The sequence below is a fragment of the Sorex fumeus genome, unplaced genomic scaffold (assembly GCF_029834395.1).
Source record: "Sorex fumeus unplaced genomic scaffold, SorFum_2.1 ptg000045l, whole genome shotgun sequence".
Classification (NCBI taxonomy): Eukaryota; Metazoa; Chordata; class Mammalia; order Eulipotyphla; family Soricidae; genus Sorex; species Sorex fumeus.
Genome location: NW_026606102.1, coordinates 19,665,231 through 19,685,871, shown reverse-complemented (window position 1 = coordinate 19,685,871; position 20,641 = coordinate 19,665,231). Strand labels below are relative to the sequence as shown.

Genomic DNA, 20,641 nt, shown 5'->3' with positions numbered 1-20,641 from the left:
TTAGAGCAGTTCCTGACTTACGGTAATTCCTATATAAGTGTCTGTTAGTTTTGTATTATTATCACTATCATCTTTTTCTGTGAACTCTGACCCACTTAAGATCCAACCTTCATTTTAGTTGATGGAAAAATTTTCCCCCTGAAATTGTAATCCATTCCTATTCTTTAAGGTTTACTGTGGAAAATGTTTAAACACACCTTATTTAACTTAAGTCTAATATTAATACCTTCACTTTCCCCTCCAGCAGTGAAAATAGTTTAAGACACTTGTTCCATTCTGTTCTGTTTTCTGATTTTAAATTCTCTATCAACTTTTTCTTCTTAAATCTCCACTCAAGTATATGTTAATCAAAAAAACTGGGGGGGCGGGGGGCACACCCAGTAGTGCTCAGGGCTTACTCCTGGCTCTGTGCCCAAGGATCACTCCTGCAGGTTTAGGCGACCATATGTGATCCCAGGAATTGAACCTGGGTTGGGTGTGTGCAAGGCAAGTGCCCTACCGTACTCTGTACTATCTCTTCAACTGTTAACTTTATTTCATAGCAGAGATATAATGTTTGTTTCAGTGTTTTGATTATGGTATTCATGTACCATTTTCTTTATCTACTTTTTTTTTTTTGCATCTCAGTTTTCCTTCTGCAATACGTTTCTTTTTTTTAAAAAACTATTTTTTTAATGGGGGCTATTGAGGCTACACAAGGTGGTGTTCAAGAATCACTCCTGGTGGGCTTGGGAGACCGTATGGTGTGCTGGGGATCAAATCTGGGTTGGCTGCACGCAAGGGAAGTGCCCCACCCACTTTTCAATTGCTCTACCCCAATATTAAGTTTTTCTAAAAAAATCTATAAAAGATGTTGCTTGGCACAGTCAGGTTCACACATACTTGGGGGTTATTCTGGAGATTATAAGTAATGTGATCAGATTGTCTTTGTCATAGAGGTGTTATTTCCAGAATGTATTGCTTACAAGTTTGAACTCCAGTATCTGGAGTAGGGATTCATCAAAATGTTTTTTTTTTTTTTATAATCTCTGCTGTGTGCCTTTTGGATTCTCTCAACAGAATATGTCTCTAAATTTCCATCTGTTTCTAGGCTATAAAACTGAGCTGATGTTTGTTTCTTTTTATAACTCTTGACTTCCTGCCCTGCAGTGTGTTTCTGTGTTGCTGTATCATACTTTTATTTCTCCTTTGTTTAGGGAATGTATCACTTGCCAGAGAAGTTTTTATCTAAACATTTGAATTGATTTTTCCTGCTATACATTCTTTTTTTGGTTTTTGGACCATGCTCAGTGATTCTAGGAGTTACTCCTGGCTCTGCACTCAGGAATTATTCCTGGCAGTGTTTCGGGGGACCATATTAGATTCCCGGGGATCGAACCCTAGTCAGCCGCATGGGAAACAAATGGCCTACCCTCTGTACTGTTGCTTCATTCAGCCCCCAGATGTTTTTTTTGTTTGTTTTTTAATTGAATCACCATGAGGTACAGTTAACAAAGTTTTCATGTTTGAGTTTCAGTCATACAGTTATCAAACACCCATCCCTTTACCAGTACACATTTTCCGTCACCAAAATCCCCAGTATTCCTCCTCATCCCATCTCCTGCCTGTGTGGCAGACAATTTCCATAATACTCTATTTTTGATTACATTCAATATTTCAACACCAGTACCACGATTATTATTTGAAAATTTTCCCGCCACCAATCAAACCTGTTGAAAAGGCAGTGCTAGACAATTTATTTTGTATTGCTTATTGGACAACCATGCGAGTAAGCCGGGTTCCGCAAAGGATTCAGCACCATGACCATATCCACACGATAACCAAGCTCATTGAGGGTTCTTGGGAGTTCAAGATGCTGCTCTGTCTAATGTTCATTGATTTAAAGAAGGCCTTTGATTCTCTTGACGGAAACGGTCATTGAAGCCCTAGCCAATCAGGGCATTCAAGCTCAATACATCAAGGTCCTCCATGTGCTGTATTGTGGATTCACTACCAGGATCTCACCATTCTACAAAGAAGTAATCATCGATGTCAAGAGAGGGGTTCGGCAGGGTGATACCATTCCACCAAAACTCTTCAGTGCCACCCTCGAGAACATCATGTGAAGACTGGAATGGGAAGGAATGGGAGTGAAGACTGATGGTCGGCAACTACACCACCTCCGCTTTGCTGATGACATTGTTTTAATAACATCAAACATTAGCCAAGCGGCACAAATGCTGGCCAACTTTGACCGTGAATGTGGAAAGGTTGGACTACAGCTGAATCTCACAAAGACAATGTTTATGAGAAACAGCCTCGTTCCTGATGCCCCATTCGCTCTCAACGGAACCACCATCTCCGAATGCAACAGCTATGTGTATCTAGGTCAAGAAGTCAACATGACAAATGACCTGGCACACCTTCAAGAGCATCGAAGAAATAGCTAAGAGGACGAAGAACTTCCGGCTCCGGGCACATCTCTTTGATTCCACTGTTCTTCCTGCATTAAGATACGCCTCAGAGACCTGGGCCCTACGAAAACAGGATGAGAACTCTATTCGGGTCTCCCAAAGAGGAATTGAAAGACCTATGCTTGGAATATCACGTTTCACTCAAACGAGAGAAAGAATCCAGAGTTCCGACCTCTGTCGACGATTAAGAATCAGGGACACTGTCTCGTTTGCCAAGGTGTCAAAAATCAGATGGGCTGGTCACATAATGAGATTTATAGATGACTGCTGGATTAGAGCTGTTACCGACTGGATTCCACAGGATGTCAAAAGACCGCGTGGCTGCCCACCTACCAGATGGTCAGACTTCTTTGTCAAGATCATGAGCGATCGGTTTGAGGCTCTTTGTGTTCCTAGAGCGAACAGATGCCATTGGGCTACACTAGCACGCGACAGGGACAAATGGAGACATTACTGGCGCCTGCTCGAGCAAATCGACGATTAATGGGAAGTCAAGTCATGTTCTCATTGCCCATATTAGGAAACAGAAAATCATCCAAGTTGAAGATCAGGCCCAGAGACCCAGAATTTCAGGAACTCAAGAGACAATCATTTGAACACTTCCAATATTAATCAATATGCACAGAATCATTAAACTTAGAAAATACTTCTCTGATTTTGTTAATCAATAAACAATACTTTTTTTTTTTTTTTTTTTGCTTTTTGGGTCACACCCGGCGATGCTCAGGGGTTACTCCTGGCTCATGCACTCAGGAATTGCTCCTGGCAGTCCTTGGGCGACCATATGGGATGCTGGGAATTGAACCTGTATCGGCCATGTTAGCTGCGTGCAAGGCAAATGCCCTACCCGCTGTGCTATCACTCCAGCCCCAATAATCAATTCTTATGGCCACTGCAGAGCCTACAAACACCGCACTCATGACCACAACCCAAATAGTGTTGCAGGTAGTAAGAGGTACCTTACCTTACAGGTAGTAAGAGCTACAACACAGGTAGCATTACCTCAGTTCCTGTGACACTTGGAGAATACACATCTAACCACTTAGAGGACGAGAGACCAAATTGTGGTAGAACTAAAATACTTTGTCAGTAATTTTATCATATTTTTAGTATATTTATTTATTTTTTAATTTTTATTAGTGAAATTCGGAGAGCCCGGCAAGCTACCGAGAGTATTCAATATGCCAGGCACAGTAACAACAAAGTCTCCAATGGAGACGTTACTGGGCCCACTCGAGCAAATCGACGATCAACGGGAGGGCCTTTACCTTTACCTTTACCTTATTAGTGAAACACCATGAGGTATAGTTGTAGACTTAGAAATTTTTGTGCTTGGATTTCAACTATACAATGATCAAATACCCATCCCTCCACCAGTGCCCATTTCCCACCACCACCGATCCCAGTATCCCTCCTACCCCCCCATCCCCCCCCATCCCACCTTGCCTCTGTGGCAGGGCATTCCCTTTTGTTCTCTCTCTCTCTTATTGGGTGTTGTGGTTTTCAAAAGAGGCAGTGGGTGACAATCATGTTTGGTCTATAGTCTACTTTCAGCATGCTTCTCCCATCCTGGGAGGATCCTCCCAACACCCTTTATTTGGTGCTCCCTTCTCTATCTGAGCTCCCTTTTCCCCTAGCATGTGTGGCTGGCCTCCAAGCCATGGAGTAAACCTCCTGGTACTAATCTCAGCCACTCTTGGGTGTTAGTCTCCTATTTTGTTACTTTATGTTCCCCAGATGAATGCAATCTTTCTATGTCATATTTTTAGTATATTTAAATGTATGTATAAAAACATGCTTAGGACATAAATGTTGTTTTACTATTTGTTTTCTATAACTATAAATTGCTATTTATATAAAAGTAAAAATTGCTTCAAAAATTGTTTTTGTGGGCCACACACTAAGCAGTGCTCAGGACTTACTCCCAGCTCTGCATTCAGAGATCATTCCTGGCAGGGTAATGTTTGGTGTTACTAAAACAATGTCATCAGCAAAGCGGAGGTGGTGCAGTTGCTGACCATCAATCTTCACTCCCATTCCTTCCCATTCCAGTCATCGCATGATGTTCTCGAGGGTGGCACTGAAGAGTTTCGGTGAAATGGTATCACCCTGCCGAACCCCTCTCTTGACATCAATGATTACTTCTTTGTAGAATGGTGAGATCCTGGTAGTGAATCCGCAATACAGCTCACGGAGGATCTTGATGTATTGGGCTTGAATGCCCTGATTGGCTAGGGCTTCAATGACCGCTTCCATCTCAACAGAATCAAAGGCCTTCTTTAAATCAATGAACGTTAGACAGAGCGGCATCTTGAACTCCCAAGAAACCCCAGTGAGCTTGGTTATCGTGTGGATATGGTCGATGGTGCTGAATCCTTTGCGGAACCCGGCTTGCTTGCATGGTTGTCCTTCATCTGGTATTCTGCCAATCCTATTTAGGATGACTTGAGTGAACAACTTGTAGATGACAGACAATAGGCAGATCGGGCGATAGTTGCCAATGTCATGGATGTCTCCCTTCTTGTACAGTAGTACGGTCCTGCTGGTTTTCCATTGGGACGGAACCTTGCATTCAGATAGGTAGCGAGTGAAGAGCCGAGCCAGTGTATTGATGAGTACTGACGGCAGGTTCTCCAGGTAGTCATGTCTGACCTTGTCTGGGCCGGGTGCTGTTCGTTTCTTTACTGACGAAATGGTGTGTCGAATTTTGGAAGGGAGAACACTGGGAAGGACATATCCATCCTGTGGAATTTGGTATGTCGCCAGGTGGACATGGCTATCGAAGAGATCTGAGTAGAAGTCATGGATAATTTTCTCCATTGCCCTTCTGGAAGATGTGATAGATCCATCAGGACGTCGGAGGGCAGTCATCTTGGTCTTGTAGTTGGCGAAGGACAGGCGGGCGTTACGAATACTTTTCCCAGCTTCTGCCTCATCTACCAGTACTTCTGCTCTTCTTTCTTTGAGGTCTTCCTTGATCGCATCTCTGCACTGCTTTGCGAGCTCGGACATTAGCTTGCGGTTGCCTGAGGCATGCGCTAAACCACGTTGGCGAATAAGCTCAAGAGTTTTTGAAGACAGGCGCTTTTTTGTGGCTATCTCTCTCTTGGCGTTCCTCGCACATTCATGGAGGTGCTGAACCAGTCGATCGTATTCCTCATCAATGTTGTCAACAATGGCATCTTGCCATGTTGCTGCAATAGTGCCAAAGAGCTCCCAGTTGGTGGTCGTTCTGGGAGTTCTCTTTTTAAACTTTGCAGCCCTTTCTCCCCGCTCTGTGAAGTAGAATTTTGCACGAAGGAGCCGGTGGTCCGATCCCGTTTGGAATTTTGGGACAACAGTGACATCAGTCAGACAAAAGAAGTGGAGCTGGAGAAGTTCTATAAAGAAGACCACACCTTCTACAAGATCATTGTGGGTGATTTTAATGCCAAGATAGGACCGAAAAAGAACATCAGCCGAAGAACTTCACATCGGGACCCATGGCCTAGAATGGAACGAACTGGGTGAGAGACTGTCTGAGTTCATCATGTCGACCAAGACCATCCATGGTAACTCACAGTTCCAGAAGGCCGAATCTAAACGTTGGACATGGGAGTCTCCCGGTGGACAATTCCACAACGAAATAGACCACATCATATTCAATCGACGGTTTTGCCTGACTGATTTCGGGCAATGAGAACATCTGAGATAAAATAAAATACTGGAAATTACCAACTTTAATGAAATGGAAGTATGGACATCCCAGTTCACAAATGTTTTCAATGCCATTTGGTCTATGAAATAAATCCCAGAGTCTTTAATATCTGAGATGCCTTGCATAATGTTAGCAGTCTATTCGGGCTTATATAAAGGAGGAGGCAGTATGTTTATTGGCTTCAAACTCACCCAACTCTAAGTTTTATTTGTTGTTGATTCTTCAAGCAGTCAGTGCCAACTGAATTTCATAGGAAAAGGAAAAATTACACAAATAAACAGAATTACCTTTATTAACAGTAGGGATCAAGTTACTTTAGCAGGTGGTATTGCATCTTTTGTGAATCTCATCAAATTACCCCCACGAAACAACATTTACCCTGCCTTTTGTAGATATTCAATAAACATTTATGAATTTAAAATAAAATTTATGTGCTGGAGAGATAGTACCTCAGATAGGCGTTAGCCTTGCACATGGCCAATATGGGTTCAATTCCTGGAATCCCACATGGTCCCCCAAGCTCTACCAGGAGTGATTCCTGAGCGTAGTGCAAGGAGTAACCCTTGAGCATCACTAGATATGGCCCAAAACCCAGACAAACAAAAAATTCCAAATGTTGTCTGTCTGAGTTTAAACGTCCTTATATGAAGAGACAACATTAAATACAATAAAATAATATTATGATCACCCACTTCGGATTATATCCACTCTTCTCTTTTTCAGGATTTAAATTTTTAATATATCACTAATAAGGGGACTGGAGAGATAGTACAGCAGGTGAAGCATTTGCCTCACCAGGAGTGATCCCTGTGCACAGAGCGAGGAGTACGTCACCAGGAGCTGCCCAAAACAAACAAACAAAACTGTTAATATTTATATTGGTAATATAAAGGACCATTTTGTATTTGTTGAGAACATGGTTCTTTTTTCCCTCCCTCCAAAACTTAGTGTGTGATTCATAAAAGTTACTGAGTTGTGTGTGGGGAATAGAGGTAGTTAAGATAGAGGAGTGTCCATTTTGACAGTAGTAGTTGGAAATGATCACTCTAAACAAGAACTGAGTGTTGAAAGCAGGTAAAGGGATATACATGAAAACCTTTCAGCATCTGTATCGCAAACCATAATACCGGGGGTGGGGGGGGGAGAGAGAGAGAGGAGAGGTGCCTGCCATAGAGGCAGGGTGGGGTGTCGGATGGAAGGGATGGGAGGGAAGCTGGGGACACTGGTGTTGGGAAATTACACTGGTGGAGGTATGGGTAGTGTATTGGGACACTGCATGTGCAATTATGAACAGTTTTGTAATGCTCAATCTCACGGTGATTAAAAGAAGTTACCGAGTTTCTTTTCAACTTTTTAAAGGAGAAAATGAAAGTGAAAAATTTCATTACTCTAAATGAGTTGAGTTTATACATTTGTCAGTAGGAAATTGCTTTTTTTTGTTTCGTTTTGTTTTGTTTAATGGTAGCTTGTGATTATAGCTATTGTAGTTTATAGTATGTGTAACCTGCTGTGGTTTTGAATGTTACTCTTCAGACTATAGTTAGTGACCCACTAGGCTTTAATTGCTAGAAAATTTCAGAGAATGTGAAATGTTTTGGTTAAGCCTGGGAAATATCTATTCTTGCTTTCCTCAAAATTGGCATCAGTGACTACTTAATGCTAGCAGAATGCTTTGCAAATATGTTCTTTAAAGTCTAGCTGTTATTAAAATACCACAATAACTAGTGTGTGATAGTTTCTTTTCTTTTCTTTTTTTGGTAGAAACCTGTGGTAAGAAAAAAGCTTAGGCAAAATTCCTTAAGAAAAATATAGTACAAAAAAGTTAACTGGTAAATATGATTTTTTTAAAGGAAGAATTTTAATTTATTGTTAACTTGTTTGTTAATTTTTTCTTTGTATTTTTAACTTTCCCCCCCCTTTTGTCAGATTTAGAGATTTTTTTCCCCGTTGTTGTTGGTTGTCATTTGGTTAGGGGGTCACACACACTTGGTTATGGTTCACTGCAGATTGTGCATTTGTTGTAGCACCAGGGAACAGTACCATCAGATTGTACCCAGCATGTGGAATGGTCCCAGGGATGAAACCGTGGCCTCACATTTGGAAGGCAGACACTCTACCTTTGGGCTGTGCTTGGGCCTTATTAATAGAGAATTTTGAAAAATGGAATGTAGATTAGAAATAGAAAAGCATATATGGGTTTCACATGGTTACATGTATTTAAATCCCTTGTTTCCTTGGACCTTGCAAATAAGGTTGTTTTCTATCATTTGGACAAGCTGTATAATTATTCTTTTTTAAAAAAAAATAGCATTTGCATACCTCTACAGTTTGCAGCTAGTTTCTTTTAATAAAAAAAAAAACAATAAAAGAAGGGTGGGGGAGGTATGTAGGAAATGCCAAAACCATTTTAATGCAATATAAAGTTTGCAAATTTGGGTTCTCCAATGTCAGGAAACTGGTACATGTGCTAATTTTTGGTGTTTTAAGTCTGATACTGTTCAGACAGCAGAGGCACTTTGTACAGAGCAGTCACCATTGTTATTCCCAGAGCATTTGGCGTTGTTTAGTATTGTTTATCCTCTGCATTTATTCAGCATTACCATATGTTGTAATTTCTAGAACAGATGAGAGCATCGGCAAACAGATTTCCATGAAAGAGTCAAGGAAGCAGTGGAAAATGAAGCTGCTCTAAAGTCTTGTTGACACTAGTGTGTGTGGGGCTGAAGGTGGGTAAGATAGAGGAGAGACCATTATGACAATAATAACTGGGAATGATCATGCTGGACAAGATCTTAGGGTTGAAAGTAGGTAAGGGATATTCTGGATAACTTTTCACTATCAATATTGCAAACCACAACCACAATACCCAAAAAGGAGGGGGATGGGTGGAGAGCGAGAGAGAGAGAGAGAGAGAGAGAGAGAGAAGCACCTGCCATAGAGGCAGGTAGGGGTCGGGTGTGATGATGAAAGGTCATCAGGTATATCCCTTTACCTACTTTCAACACTCAGTTCCTGTCCAAAATGATCATTTCCAAGTATTATTGTCATGGTGGTCCCCTCTCTGTCCTAACAGCCCTTCACCACCCCTCTCCCTCCACACACTCTTGTGGCAAGTTCCCAACTACCTCCTTTCATCTTTCTGATATTGCTCATGTGTCTCTGTTTTTAACTGGAGGAAGAAGAGCGCTGATATCTTGGATGGCCATCATGACCGAATGACAGGGAGGTCTCTAGTCTTTGCACACTGGGCTAGGCAGAAGAGGTTGGAGAGAGAGGAGAAAGGGGGGGGGGGCAAAGCACCTGCCATAGAGGCAGCAGGTAGGTGTTTGGGGGTGATGGGAGGGAACCTGGGGACACTGGTGCTGGGAAATGGACCCTGGCGGAGGGATGGGCATTGGAACACTGTATGACTGAAATCCAATCATGAACAGTTTTGTAATGGTCTATCTCCAGTGATTCAGTAAAAAAGTTAAAAAGAAATCTTGTGGACAATAGTTGCAGAATGCTGCTTGAATGTTATATATGGTAAATGGGAAAGTAGGTCACACCTCTTTTTTACACTAATGTTTTCTACACTCATTTCAAACTTTTACTTACGCTTACTGGTCAAAGGCATTTACAATGATGTGGTATGGAAATAATTTTGAAACAACAGTTTAAATAATTAAACAACTTTGTATTCTTTTACTTTCTGTAAACAATGGGGAGGGTTGTTTTTTTTTAAGCTTACTGTAACAACAACACATTTGGTCATTTCTTGTAATGGAAGGGGCTGTATGACTATAAGAGACATGAATGTGCTCTAGTTTTTGTTTATCCTCATCAAACTTTATGTCTAATTTTAGTCAGGAAAAAAGACTGTTTAGAACTAGTTTTTCTGTTATTTTACTGTTAGCTTATTTTAGTGAGCAAGAAGTTTAACCAAAATTTTTTGGAATAGAAAAGGAGCAAATAGTCTGTGTGGCTTCTCTAATTCAAACAATTTTTTCCCACCATCACCTGGATAATTGGAAGAGTCTTTGTAAAATGTACAATAGAAACAATCTACTGTAACAAGGGCCAGGAGTGTGGGGTTGCCTTAAATCGTTACACTAAAATTAAAGAGAATTTGAGTTATCAGGTATTTATTATACTCATATAGATAATACAAAAAAACTCAAGTAACCATATAAATTTGGAATAAGTTTATTGTTGGCTTTATTTGGGAGGGTTTGTTGGGGCGCCATACCTGGTGATGCTCAGAGTTTGCTTAGTGTTCAGGGGATCTTATGGTACTAGAATTGAACCCAAGCCTCAGGCATGCAAAGCATGTGCTCCAACTCACTGAGCCATCTAATAATCTGTAGCACTGTTGCACTGTAGCACTGTTCATCAATTTGCTCGAGCAGGCACCAGTAACGTCTCCATTTTGAGGCTTCTTGTTACTGTTTTTGGTGTATCGAATATGCCACAGGGAGCTTACCAGACTCTGCTGTGCGGGCGTGATACTCTTGGTAGCTTGCTGGGCTCTCTGAGTGGGATGAAAGAATCGAACCGGGTTAGCCGCATGCAAGGCAAACGCCCTACCAGCCGTGCTACCGCTCCAACCCAATAATCTGCATCATCTATAATGTGACCATTAACCAGAGACATAGCTCAAATGATTAGACTATACAGGAGCCCAGGGTTTAATCTCTGGCACCCCATGATACCTCATGCACAATGAAACAACCCTGAACTGCAAAATAAGAATAAAGTAACCATCAGCACCATTGGGTGTAACCCCCCCCCCCAATTAAAAAGTGATCACAATCATACAGTACTACTCATCTTTTATATAATATTCATATTTATTATCTCACTTAACCCTCATTTAATTCTCACTGTTAATTTATAAAATAGTTAAATTCCCAAATTGAGATGAAACCTCTCTAGAGAAGTAGGAAATGGACTTGGTTGGTTGATTAGTTGATTTTTGGGTCACACTCAGCAGTGTTCAGGGTTTACTTCTGTCTCTGTTCTCAGGCATCACTCTTTGTGATGATTGGGGAACAATATGGGATGCTTGGGGGATTGAATTTGGGTCAGCCATATACCAGGCTGGGTCATACCCCTTGTACTCTGTCCCCAGGAAATAGATTTCAAAAATGGTAAGGAAGATAATGCTCGGTAGAGAGACCGTGATATTCCAGGCACCAGAGTGGTAAAGAAATCTAATTTTACGGAGGATATAAAATTTGTACTATTAGCTGAGAAAGAGAAAAAAACAGAATGGGATTTTTTTTTAAGTGAATCACCATGAGATACAGTTACAAAGCTTTCATGATTGAGTTTCAGTCATACAATGATCAAACACCCATCCAACCACCAGTGTACATTTTCCACCACCAATGTCCCCAGTATCCCCCCTGCCACCTCCACCCCACCCAACTCCCTGCCTCTGTGGCAGACAATTTTTTTCTCTCTACTTTTGGGCATTATGGTTTGCAATACAGATACGGAGAGGCCATTATGTTTGGTCCTTTATCTACTTTGCGCACACATCTCCCATCCCGAGTGATCCCTCCAACCATCATTAACTTTTTGATGCCTTTTCTATCCCAGATGCTTTCTCCCCCAGGTCATGAGGCAGGCTTCCAACCATGAAGCAATCTTCCTGGCCCTTGTCTCTACTGTCCCTAGGTGTTAGTCTCATGTTATTTATATTCCACAAATGAGAGCAGTCATTCTTTGTCTGGCCCTCTCTTTCTGACTCATTTCACTTTCTGTGATACTCTCCATGTCCATCCACTTATTAGCAAATTTCATGGCTTCATCTTTCATAACAGCTACATAGTATTCCATTGTGTAGATGGTTTCTTTAACTAGTTGTCTGTTCTCAGGCATTTGTGTTTTTCCATATTCTGGATATTGTGAACAGTGCTGCAATGAACACACAGGTGCAGATGTCATTTCTACTGTGTTTTTTTGCACCCCCAGAATATATTTCCAGAAGTGGTATTATGGAAGCTCAATTTCTAGTTTTTTGAGGAATGCCCATATTGTTTTCCAGAAAGTCTGGGCCAGTTAGTATTTCTACCAACAATGAAAGAGAGTCCCTTTCTCCCCACATCCACATCAGCACTGGTTGTTCTTGTTCTTTTTGCTGTGTGCCAGTCTCTGTAGTGTAAGATGATATCTCATTGTTGTTTTGATTTGCATCTCCCTAATGATTAGTGATGTAGAACATTTTTTCATGTGCCTTTTGGTCATTTGTATTTCTTTTTTGAGGAAGTTTCTGTTTATTTCTTCTCCCCATTTCTTGATGGGGTTGGAGGTTTTTTTTTCTTGTACGGTTCTACTAATGTCTTATACATTCTAGATAATAATTCCTTATCCGATGGGTATTGAGTAAATAATTTTTGCCAGAATGGGATTTTTGTAAATGACTCAACAATTAAGACATGTTGAATTTAATGATGGGAGGCAGAGATTTTTATAAAGAATGTATGCAACCAATAGGGATCAAAATATTTTTTTAATTGCATAGATTTTTGTCAGTATTTCTTCTAATATTCCTAATAATATTTAAACCTTATACTTGTGAAGAAATGTGATGAGATGTTAATAGCCTTGAATAATTATTTAAATTTGGGGATTTTGTGGTATGTGAACATTTACCATTACCATATGTGGTTAAGGTTATTTATTAAGCAAGCTGGAATTTATAAAATTTCTTTAATATTTATATGATATCCAAAGCAGAGTATGCTTATTGTATAAAATAAGTGCATAAAAATTAAACTGAAGGAAAAACCTTTATAGATGTACTGCTGGGGTAAAATGTGTTCTGATATCTTTCCCCTACATGTTGTTTCTTTCAGAAATATGGGTACATACACCTTTCTGCAGGAGAACTACTTCGGGATGAAAGGAAGAACCCAGAATCACAATATGGTGAACTCATTGAAAAGTATATTAAAGATGGAAAGATTGTGCCAGTTGAGATAACCATCAGTTTATTAAAGAGGGTAAGGAATGTAAATACCAACCAACTTAAGTCAGGAGGGGAAAGAGAAATTTAATCCACCTTTGTTTTGACTAATGAAAAATTAGAGTATTGAATTTCTACCTTTTGAGAGCTGTCATGGTATTTAAGAATGGCAGAACTGGAAATTCTGCTTTCACCTGGGAAGAAATTGGACTGTGTAAGGATCTTGGTCCAGGATCAGCTAAAACTTAATATTCACAGGCATACATTTTATCCTTTTCCAATATATAGTCATTTGTTTTTATTTTTGGTCACACTGTCGATGCACAGGGGTTACTCCTGACTTTGCACTCGGGAATTACTCCTGGCGGTGCTTGGGGGACCATAAGGGATGCTGGGAATCGAACCCAGGTTGACCACATGCAAGGCAAATGCCTTACCCACTGTACTATCACTCCAGCCCCTATATAGTCATTCTTTTTTCCATTTCTGGGTTGTCTTTCTTTACCTTCTCTCTCTATTTTGCTTTCTTTATCTCTCTCTCTGTCTCTCTCTTGTGTGGGGTGTTTTTGTTGTTGTTGTTGTTTGATCATAGCATCCTTTGCATGCCTCACAATAGAATTTCATTCATGTACTTACTCTGCTACTCATTGGACTATGAGCCTTTTGAGGACCATAATCCTTTATTCTTCATGGTGCTGAGTGTCCTTGAATTTTGTTGAATGACTTTAACATTAATGAACCATTTCAGCTAGCTTTCACTACCATTAGTGGGGTGGAAAATGATGTAGCAAGAAACTCAAGGCATCCTATAGATGTGACTAGAGAAGCAGCTAGATTCTGGGATAAAGCCAACCCTCAGAAAAGAAATCAAGGATCTTAAGAGTCATTGTTCTTTAAGGACTAGGAAAGAGGGTGAGCACTGAAGGGACAGAATGTCAGTTTACTTTAGGATAGGGACTTCTCTGAAGTTTGTCAAAGTCAGGTCTCTCTGGGACTAGTTAGTGGTGAGACTTGGAGGTAAAAGATCTGCATTTCCTATTCCAAACTTTTCATTGTGAAGTGTGTTACTCTTGTCCTCCTTAATGTAATTTTTCCTTTGTTATCTGTATTTTAGGGTAGCCAGTGATACTTATATTTAATTAGCTTCACTCGAAAAACAAAGAGTAATGAGACCTACGCTAATAATGCTAGCTAGCAGTCTCTGTTTATCCACAGCATTTTACTTTGGGACTCGAATTTTAGCCAGATTTTAGACCTGATAGAAGCAGCATCATTCTTACTGCAGCAAAATGAGCTAGGAAAGTGAAAAGAGAAACAAAGTAAGGTCTCATGTGGTAGGAGCAGATATAAGGGTCAGTGCTTATTTTTATCTTAATGTGTTCGTGAACATTTATGTAAAACAGACCTATGAAAGTGATGTAAACTTAGGGTAGACAGTTTATGAATTACTGAAAAACTAGGCAGTAGTATGTGCAGAAAATGGAGGCTCCACCTTGAGGCAGTCATGTTATTTCAGTGGACCATTTCCTTCAATTCTGTTTTGAAGGCATCCTTCACTCTCGATTTATGATTTAAAGAATACCATCTGCCACCCTGCTTAGGAAATTGTATTCTGTTCTGGTATTGAATTTAAATCTTTCTTTTCCCTTAGGAAATGGATCAGACAATGGCTGCCAATGCTCAGAAGAATAAATTCTTGATTGATGGGTTTCCAAGAAATCAAGACAACCTTCAAGGTTGGAATAAGACCATGGATGGGAAGGCAGATGTAGCATTTGTTCTGTTTTTTGACTGTGATAATGAGGTAATTAAAAGTCTTTAACTGCCCATGTTGACTGTAAGCAACCAATATTCAATTAGTAGAGAAAATCAAAGTAGTTTTTTACTTAAGTTTGCTTGCATTTTATATAGTGAAAAATATATATATTTTAACTGGTTGATTGAATGTATAGAATAGTATTGTTTTGCTGTTGGAATAATAAAAGATATTCGGTTTCAGCAGCCTTGTGGACCTAAAATTTGCTTTATTTTCAAAATAGCAAGAGTTTTATTTTGTTTCAAATAAGAGTTTGGGCTGGAGAGATAGTACAGCCAGCAGGGCCCTTACCTTTGATGTGTGCAGCCTGGGTTTGATCTTTGGCATCCTATATCATCTCCAGAGCACTACTAGAAGTATCCCCTGAGCACTGCTGGGTGTGACACAAAAACAAAACAAGAGAAAAGATTGGTTTGTACAATTTTATTAGGAAATAAAGCCGAACTATTGTTTTCTTAGATATAAGAGAATATCTCATCTTAAGGTATTATTTATAGAAAAGAAAAGAAACGTATTTCTGGGAAGTTGGGAAACTTTTTCTTCTTTTGGTTTTTGGACCAAACTGGGCACAGGGTCATTTTTGTCAGTGCTCAGGACCATGCAGATCCAAGATCAATTTGGGCCTCTAGCATTCAAAATATGTGCTCAGCCTCGTGAACCATTTCTTACCCAGGAGAACTTTGTTTTCAATAAACATACAGGACTAGAAAGATGGTACAGCAGGTAAGGTGCTTGCCTAGTAAGAGGCCAGCCTGTGTTCGAGTACCCTTTGAATAACGAAATGAATGTCTTGGAATCATTTAATTAAAAGCCCTGACTCTCTTTGAGAGCTGAAACAAAAATTTTAATTAATGCCAATAGCCATAAAGAATAAGAATCGGAAGTAGTACCATAAGCAAGTTGACTGCTTTTAGGTTTAGAATTGAAAATGTGCCTCTGGTAGAGAGACTTGCTGTAGCCTTCAAGTTGTTTTAAAACTCCTTTCCCAACCCCCCAAAATATGTTTTCCCTTATTCTTCAAAGTTAACTTTAGAATGTTACCACAGCTTTATAACTAAGGAATGTTTATTCACAACTAACAAGGGATACTTCATTCAAATGCAAATGTTGACTCAAATGTTTAGATATTTATGGAATTAATTGAAAAGTAAGCAAAATGGAACAAGGTTTGAGGCATGTAATTTATACCTAATAAGTTAGTAATATATACTAGATGGAACCGTATACGTACAGATCTTCTTTTTATTGCGGTTTAAAAAAGTACACAGGAAAAATTGAGTCATGAATGAATTCTTATGCTCTGTACTTCCTTAACCTAGTTTATGTAAATTGAACCACATGTTTAAATTTAAAGGGACCTGAATGTTTATTAATAAATTAGATACTTTAAATTTAATGCGGACTCTTTTTGGGGGGTAATCTCTTAAAACTTGATTCTCTTTTCCACCAGATGAAAATGTATATATTGTTAATTTTAATAACTTTATTTTTCTTTTTTAGATTTGTATTGAAAGATGTCTTGAGAGGGGAAAGAGTAGTGGTAGAAGTGATGACAACAGAGAGAGCTTGGAGAAGAGGTACTGTGCAGTTTTTACACACCCCAAACCAAGTTTGGCACTTGAGCAACATTAAATAACTGCTTTATTTGGTTCAAAAAAAAAAAAAGGAAATATCATGACTTTTCTAATAAGATTTGCTCGAGCGGGCCCAGTAACGTCTCCATTGGAGACTTTGTTGTTACTGTGTCCGGCATATCGAATACGTCACGGGAACTTGCCAGGCTCTGCCGTGTGGGCGAGATATGTCAGTTGAGCCAGACCCAATGTTGTCTTCTGAGATAGCCTATGAATGGATGCCTAGAACTTTGCAATATTTCTTTTTTGCAGAATTCAGACCTATCTTCAATCAACAAGGCCAATTATTGACTTATATGAAGAAATGGGCAAAGTCAAGAAAATAGATGCTTCTAAATCTGTTGATGAAGTGAGTGTCTCTAGTTTGCCTAAAAAATATCAAGTAAAAGTTATCTTTGGGAGGAGCTTGGCTAAGAGAATGAAATATTCTAAAACATATTGTAAAAAATAAAATGTTTCCTTCCTCTACCCCCACCCCGCCCCACCCCACACACCCTTTCTGGGAACTAGAAGTAAACTAGACTTTTTCTCCATTTTGAATAGAATTTAAAACAGACTTTACAGCTTCAGACTTGGTCTTAAGAAATAGGTTGTTTAGGGCCCAGAGAGATAGTACAGTGGGTGAGGCGCTCCCTTTGTATGGGGCAGACCTAGGTTTGATCCCCAGCATCCCTCAAGTCTGCCAGCAGTAATCCTTGAGTGCACAGCTAGGAGTACTGCAGGTGTGGCCCAAGAACAAAATAAGAAAATAAGTAGGTAGTTCATTAATTTTACTCCTCCCCTCCCTTCCCTTCCTTCCCTCTTCCCTCTCCTCTCCCTCTTTCCCTGTTTTCCTCTCTTTGTGTGTGTGTAAGAGTGGGGCAGTGTTCAGGCTATACCCTACAGTGCTCAGGGTCTATTCCCGGCTTTATGTTCAGGGATGACTCTGACAGGACTCCGGAGAACTGTATGTGGTGCCAGGGTCAAACTGGGTCAGCTGCATGCAAGGGAAATGCGAAGGAAATGCCCTTCGCTCTTCTACTATCCAGTTTTCAGATCTTTGCTCAAGCATTAGAAAATTGTCATTTTGTGAGCTCTGATTTGGTTTGTGTTCATTTATTGAATCTCAAACATGAAGAACAAGTCTTTTAGCTCAAAACTCTTAGGCTGCTTTTATCTCTTCAGCCACAGAACACAAAGCTCCATAAGTGCAGACACACAGTAACTTCTCTCTTCCTTCATGATTCTCTGGCCTATAAATTGGGAGTGTTTTAAACCCCAGAAGATAGTTCCTATTTCTCTTAATGTCTTTTCTTTAATACCTTGAATCTTATACTTCTGGATCAGAGGTTCCAAACTTACTTGGCTTAACATCCCCTTTTCAGAAAAAAAAATTCACTCAGTGCCCCCCTGGAAATCTACCTTCTCTCCTTCTGAACCTACTGTTACACCACAGGATTATTCCAGTAGTTCCCCTCTTTCCCGCTCTTGGGGAAATACTGCTTATGACCTTTCGTCATTATTATAAATTCATTCTTTTTAAAATTCTATTTCTGTATGGAGAAAGATGAAAACTTAGGTGTTTTAGAATTAAGAAAGAAAAGCCACTCCAGTTTGCTCTTGGTCAGATTCTTATTGCCCCTCAGAGAGTTTTTATTTTAAAAACACTGATAAGGGGTTGGAGAGATCGTGCAGAAGGCAGGGTGCTTGCTTTGCATGCAGAGCTCTTGGATTCAATCCACAGCGTCCCATGATCCCCTGAGCATTGCCAGGAGTGACTCCTGAGACAGCAGTAAGCCCTGAGCATGGCTAGGTATGGCCAGATTGAACCCACCCCCCAAAATCCACCAATAAAATTGGGACTCGAGAGATGGTACAGTGCAAGGGCAAGGGCACTTGCCTTGCATGTGGCCAACTCAGGTTCCACCCCTGACATTCCCTGTAATTCCCCCAAGCACCCCCGAGTGATCCCTGAGTTAAGAGCCAAGAGCAGGCCTTGAGATCACTGGGTGTTTTGCCCCCAAATCCAAAATAAATTCAAGAGAAAAAAACTTAAATCTAGCGTTCTTATGATCTCATATATATTTATGGCATTTTGCTGTCTAAAGCAAATTTGGGTAGATAAAAAATTGCATTATAGCACTGTCCTCCTGTTGTTCGTTGATATGCTTGAGCAGGCACCAGTGACGTCCATTGTGAGGCTTGTTGTTACTGTTTTTGGAGCATCGAACACATCGCTGGTAGCTTGCCAGACTTTGCTGTGTGGGTGGGATACTCTCATTAGCTTGCCGGGCTCTCCGAGAGGGGCGGGAAAATCAAACCCGGGTTGGCCGCATGTAAGGCAAACGCCCTATCTGTTGTGCTATCGCTCCAGCCCAGATAAAAAATTAAAACATTTTCATGATCCATTTTGAAAATCAATATAAAAGTGACTGGTTTTATTATTTTTAATTGAGGTAGCATTTGCTTATGCATCATATCAGTTTCAGGTGTATAGCATTCTGATTTGGTATCTATATAGTGTAGCATTTCATCAAAAGAGTGGCTTCCATCCATCCCCGTTCAGTTATCTTGTTACCTGTTTGGTTCTCCCCTCACCCCTACCACCTCTCCTCCCTTCTGCTGTAAAAGTAACTGTTTTTAGCAGAAATTAGCTATTTTAATAATACCCACTTTAATAATTCTTATTATCTGTTTTCTTTATAGGTTTTTGATGAAGTTGTGAAGATTTTTGACAAAGAAGGCTAACTCTAAATATGTTAAAAATTCTAGAAATCATGCTTGAATATTGCTTTGATAGCTGCTATTACAACCCCTTTCTAAGGCGATTTTAATATTTCTTAATTATATCTCAGTTAATGGTGGGAAAATATGTAGTTCAGATAAATCACATTTAAAAAATTTTTTGATCTCTGGAATAGGCAGTGAATTTGAGTCTGACTTCGTTTTAGCAATGGTGCTCACAAAACAAAGAAGGATATCACCTAGTTGTTTGTTTTTTTATTCAAAGAGAATATCCCTGTTATAGTTTGTGCCTTCTGTGAGCAGAATTTTTAGTATGTGTACGCATCCCTCTGGTTTAAGGATTCCCCTTTCTCCTCTCTTGCAGGTTTTAAATTTCCAACCTGTTAAGTGAATTTGTGGACCAAATTCCAAAGGAACATTTTGTGTAGTCCTTGCAATACGTGTTTGGTAAACAAATATAGAAAATGAATTCCTAGACATGTTTTAGTATTTATGAAATAACTGACCATTTCCTATAGGAAGATAAGAAAATTAGGCATTGTTTTTCCACAACTTGTACAAAGTTGTGTGAGAGGGTGTGTTTTTCGCTTCCCAAGTATTGGGACGGGGCATTGGGTCAGAGTCTGGCAGAATCGTCAGCTTAATTCTGACATAAATCTGAGGGTAAGGGGCAAAGAGCTCTCTAATGACAGTGCTCCTTACGCTCATATGTGGTGTTGTTGATGATTGGGCTGATTAACAAAGTTCTTAGCGGGGGAACCTTGAAGAGCATGTACTAGGTTTATGCCAGAATCATTCATTTAGTGTTTTGATAACACTTCTTGGTTTCTTGTTTTCTAGACGAAATAGAGGATTAGTAAAAAGAAATGTGATGGTTCGTTTCCCGTTTGTATTTTATTTTCTTGGATTTTTTCCCCATAGTTACTTGTTTAATAAGATCTCAAAATCATTGCACTTTGGTAATAAATAAATATATCTTATAAATGTTTGATTCCCTTCCTGGCTACGTTTATTCATTAACTTCCTTTGGGGGGGCATCATGTTAAAAAGGTATAAAAGGTATAGAATCCTTTTTTTTTTTTGGCTTTTTGGGTCACACCTAGCAATGCTCAGGATTTACTCCTGACTCTGTACTCAGGAATTATTCCCAGGGGTGCTCGGAGACCATCGGGATGCCAGGGATCAAACCAGGTTCGGCCATGTGCAAGGCAAATGCCCTACCTTCTGCACTGTTGCTCCGGCCCCAAAAGATTTAGAATTTTTAAAAACACTATTGAATTTAAAGTAATTTTTCCAAACCCACCTTTAAAAATCTCTGAGAAATTTGTTTTCTCCTTTCTTTTTCTGTCATCACTAAGCCCGGCA

General features: G+C 39.9%; 1 protein-coding gene across 1 annotated transcript in view; it reads left to right on the top strand.

The window, feature by feature from the left end:
* CMPK1 (cytidine/uridine monophosphate kinase 1) overlaps positions 1 to 20,267 on the top strand; it is a 30,576-nt gene extending 10,309 nt beyond the window's left edge. The window contains exons 2-6 of the mRNA XM_056122230.1: positions 12,993 to 13,139; positions 14,754 to 14,906; positions 16,419 to 16,495; positions 16,805 to 16,901; positions 19,238 to 20,267. Of these exons, the coding sequence (XP_055978205.1) occupies positions 12,993 to 13,139; positions 14,754 to 14,906; positions 16,419 to 16,495; positions 16,805 to 16,901; positions 19,238 to 19,279 (516 nt within the window). The 3' untranslated portion in view covers positions 19,280 to 20,267. The remainder of the gene's footprint in view (positions 1 to 12,992; positions 13,140 to 14,753; positions 14,907 to 16,418; positions 16,496 to 16,804; positions 16,902 to 19,237) is intronic.
* The last annotated feature ends 374 nt before the right edge of the window (positions 20,268 to 20,641 follow it).